The sequence below is a fragment of the Nicotiana attenuata genome, chromosome 2 (assembly GCF_001879085.1).
Source record: "Nicotiana attenuata strain UT chromosome 2, NIATTr2, whole genome shotgun sequence".
In the NCBI taxonomy this organism is placed as follows: Eukaryota; Viridiplantae; Streptophyta; class Magnoliopsida; order Solanales; family Solanaceae; genus Nicotiana; species Nicotiana attenuata.
In genome coordinates this window covers 95,303,254-95,307,872 of record NC_031990.1, presented here as the reverse complement: position 1 = coordinate 95,307,872, position 4,619 = coordinate 95,303,254, and the positions used below count along the sequence as shown (strand labels likewise).

At 35.5% G+C, this 4,619-nt stretch overlaps 1 protein-coding gene across 1 annotated transcript; it reads left to right on the top strand.

The window, feature by feature from the left end:
- Positions 1,762-3,768, top strand: LOC109222436 (pentatricopeptide repeat-containing protein At2g21090-like). Its single transcript, XM_019386801.1, has 2 exons — positions 1,762-3,447; positions 3,547-3,768. The coding sequence occupies exons 1-2, from the start codon at positions 1,762-1,764 to the stop codon at positions 3,766-3,768; spliced, it is 1,908 nt and encodes a 635-aa protein (XP_019242346.1).

The following is a 4,619-nucleotide window of genomic DNA, read 5'->3' as shown; positions in this document are numbered from 1 at the left end:
AATTCTAGTAGTGTTTAACTATGAGAAATAGAGCACAATTACCCTTATTATTAGCTGATTGATTCATATTTGTCCCTTAACTATGAGAAATTATAGAACAAATTTGGCATTGCCATGAGCGGACTAACTCATATTTGCTCCTTTAAACTATTGATAAGGATATCCTAAGGGGAAAAATGGGGGAGAGAATGCCTGTTTTTGAATTTTCGGAGGTGCTTAATTCTTTAACTTTAATGATGTACAGTCTCAAACTTGGATTCATTTAAGCTAAATATATGGAGTAGCTTCTTACTAGTACTTTTAAATTTCTCAAGGGGAGTAGGGGAGGAAGTTATAGCCGTAAAAAGGAATTTTTTAGTTGACCTATATGTTTGGAATGTTATCAGAGTCAATTACTTAAATGGTCACTCAACTATCCCAAATTATCTCCTAAAGTCACTTTTCTTTCGTTTGTAACAACAAAGTCACTGAACTATGCCTATTGCACTCAGAAGGTCACTCAACTAGATTTTACAAAATTTCGATTGCTAAATACCTATTTTACCCTCTAAATTATAAATATTTATCTTCTTTTTATTTTTTTAGAACTTTTTAGTATTAACAACAAAAATTAAAAATTTATTTACACAATTCAGAATAAAAAGTAAACAAAGGTTGTAAAATACATATTCCATGCACGTAATATAAAAATAATTATTTAAACAAAGGTATTTTTATAATATACACTATATATTCTTGAAAACTATGATCAATTATATTATTATGCTTCTACTAACTTTCCCACGACACAAAGTTATATTACTGAAAAGCAGAGGGACTATCTGTATAGGGTAAAATATGTTATGTTCAGTCGTGCATGGAATATATATAATATAATTGAGTATAATTTTTAAGAATATATAATGTATATTATAAAATACCTTTATTTAAATAATTATTCTTATATTATGTGCATGATATATATATATATTTTACAACCTTTATTTTCTTTAATTCTGAATTGTGTAAATAAATTTTTGAATTTTGGTTGTTAATACTAAAATTATTATTACTAACAAATTATTCTAATTATTTTTTTTACTATGCTCATTATTTTGTTATTCAAGCATTATATATGCTTAAATACTTTTTATTTTTTTAATTTATAAATAATATTTATTTATTCTATAGGTAAGTCCATAATGTAAATTAAAAAAGGAAAAATCATAATATCAAAAAGTTTCAAAAAAAATAAAAAGAAGATAAATATTTATTATTTAGAGGGTAAAATAGGTATTTGGCAATCTAAAATTTGAAAAATCTAGTTGAGTGACCTTCTGAGTGCAATAGGCATGGTTCAGTGACTTTGTTGTTACAAATCAAAGAAAAGTGACTTTAGGAGATAATTTGAGATAGTTGAGTGACCATTTGAGTAATTGACTCATGTTATCACCTAGGAAATGAGATTTCATGATTTTTTACAATGTTGAATAGAAAGTGTCCTTTTTAGATCTCTTAAGCGTAAAAGAAAGATCTCTTATGCGTAAAGCAAATTTATCATGTCTAAAAAAAAAAAAAGATAAGGTCACAAAACTGAAAAAAAGTTTGTAATGACCCACAAAATCATTTAACCCGTTATCACCACATTCTATTGCTAAAATTCTTAACAAACAAATCATTTTTTATATTGATAAACAGTCTATATTGTTATTTTAGTGATTACTTTTTCACTTTAAAGAGATTTACTATAACTTTGTTAAATGTATTCCCAACATTTTACCTATGGTTCTTCTTATGGTTATAAATTTGCACCTTGGCACCGAATACACTTTTGGACAGTTCGGCTCTTGCGGCTGCAAGGAGTCCAAGAGTCAAATGCCCGCGTTGCGCGCCTTTGCTGTTTGCCGCCAAATTTCTACCCTTTCAACAATTAATTTAAACAAAACGATCAACAGCTTTATAGCAAACGGAAACCTCAAAGAAGCTCGCAAACTCTTCGATCAAAGCCCCCACCTAAGAAACGTCGTGTCATGGAATTCAATTATAGCTGGTTACTTCAGATACAGATGCATTCAACAAGCCGAGTACCTGTTCGACGGAATGCCTCACAGAGATGTCGTTTCTTGGAACACCATGCTTTCCGGATATCGCAATGCTAACAACCCAGAGAAAGTCTATAATTGCTTTCTACATATGAACAGACATGGAGACAAACCCAATGAGCTCACTTTTGCGGTAGCAATTAGCTCCTTCTTGCATAAAGATTTCAAGCATTTGGTCCCACAGCTTCATGGTCTTGTGCTTAGTTTAGGGATAAGTCTCAATGTCTTTGTAGGGTCAGCATTGATGAGGGGTTATATTGACGTAGATGATTACAAAGGTTTAGCTCGAGTTTTCGATGAGATTTTGGTTAAAGATGTTACGCCGTGGAACGTGCTGATTTTGGGCTATATGAAATTTGGGTGCACAAGTGAGGCTCAGAGGGCTTTCGATATGATGCCTACGAGAAATGCTTTTACTTGGAGTACTTTGATCAATGGGTACATTGAAAACAAGAAACTTAATGAAGCTCGGTCCCTTTTTGATAAGATGAGTGAGAAAGATGTGGTTTCTTGGACAGCAATGATAAGAGGGTATGTGCAGTATGGAGACTTTATGGAGGCTTTGAAATTGTTTAAGGTGATGTTGAGCTCAGGAGCTCGTCCTAATCATTTTACATTTTCAACTGTTTTAGATGCCTGCGCAGGTAACTCTGCTGTTCTTGTGGGTAATCAAGTTCACGCTTGCATCTTGAAGTCTGGTTTCCCTCTTGATGTCGTCTTGTTGACCTCTCTTGTTGACATGTATGCAAAATGTGGCGTCATTGACATTGCGTTCTGCATTTTTGAGTCCATCCCTGAAAGGAATTTGGTAGCTTGGAATTCAATCATTGGGGGTTATGCGAGACACGGGCTTCCAGAGAGGGCAATGCAGGAGTTTGAAAGGATGGTGAAGAGTGGTATTAGGCCCGATGAAATTACTTTTATTAATTTGGTCTATGCATGTGGCCATGGTGGACTAGTCGAAGAAGGTGAGAGAATTTTCAACTCTATGGTAACGGATTACGGTTTGAAAGCAGAGATGGAACACTATGCATGTATGGTGGACTTGTATGGAAAGGCAGGTCTGCTTGAGAAAGCGGAGAAATTGATAGAGGGGATGCCTTTTAAGCCCGATGTCGTGGTCTGGGGGGCGTTGTTGGGAGCCTGTGGCTTGCACTCGTGTCTAGAGCTCGGAGAGATTGCAGCAAATGGAATCTACACATTGGAGAATGACCATCCTGCAGTATATTCTGTTCTTTCTAAAATCTATGGTGACAAAGGAGTGGACAGTGACATAACTGGTTTGGAGAAGTTGATGAAGAATTGGCGTGCTAGAAAGCAGAAAGCTGGTAGTTGGATTGAATCTCCTTCTTCCATAAGTATAACTGTTTGACAAAAATGGCAGGTGCTCAAAACAGTTCGTAAGGAACTCTTGGCGGGTTGTAAGATTGTATTCATGCGAGTTTTTCCAACTACTAACTTCCAGGCTGAAAAAAAAATTCTGTGGAAAATGGCGGAGCAACTAGGAGCAGAATGTCCCAAAGAGCATGAATTGTCTGTCACTCATGTTGTCTTTCTGGATGCTAGAACAAAAAAATCACGCTGGGCAGTGCAGCAAAGCAAATACTTGGTCAATCCAGGATGGATTGAAGCTGCCACCTATCGATGGCGAAAACCACCTGAAGAAGACTTCCCTGTCAGTACATAGTTATCAGTTCTTTGAACATTGCGTACCACCATCTTAGATTGGAGCTTATATATGGGAAGTCCAGGTGAAAATTTGATATATGTAGAACAAGTCTTAACATTTTACAGTGAGGACTGAATTTTGCGTGAGATAATTTCTAGGAAACAAGCTGAAACAAACATATAGAAGAAGGATAACAGGGCTACTCGTTGACATAGTGGCTAAGACCAACAGTTGCAAGAAGTTTACATATTGCTACTATCTACAGAGTCCTAAAACTGCAAACTACCAAAAATCTTCTTGCAATTTACTAGTTTTCAAACTACAGCTATACAAAACTTTCATCCTCAGTTTTAACAAATATTGAGATCATCCAAAGTGCTGAACTCACCTAAAAGAGATCCATAGTTATCGATGATTGGTAAGCCCAGTTTCAATGAAAATTTAACTTCCCTATTACCTGGAAGTTGGACCCATTCCCCCATCCATAAATCTTCATCTTCTTGACCTTCTTGCTTCTTCCCTGCACTATAATCAGTTGGCATTTTGCTTTGCAGCTCGACCTTCTCTGAGCTCTGAAAATCGAATATCTTAGACTGATAAGCATGGAAAGCTTCTTCAGCAGTGCCTATTTCGTGAGAATCAGTCCTTTGGTCAGTTCCTCCATTAGATGGATCTGAGATTGGAACATCAATTTCTGACCCACGAGCTGATTCGGACTGAAGTGCTTCGCAATTTACATTTTTATGTCCTTGCTTGACATTGACTAATTTCTCTTTCCCTGCATCTTTCTTAGAATTTTGCTTATTAGTACATTGCTGTTGCTTTTCCTTGACTAGTCTCTGAAACTCGAGCTTCTTAGACTGATAAGC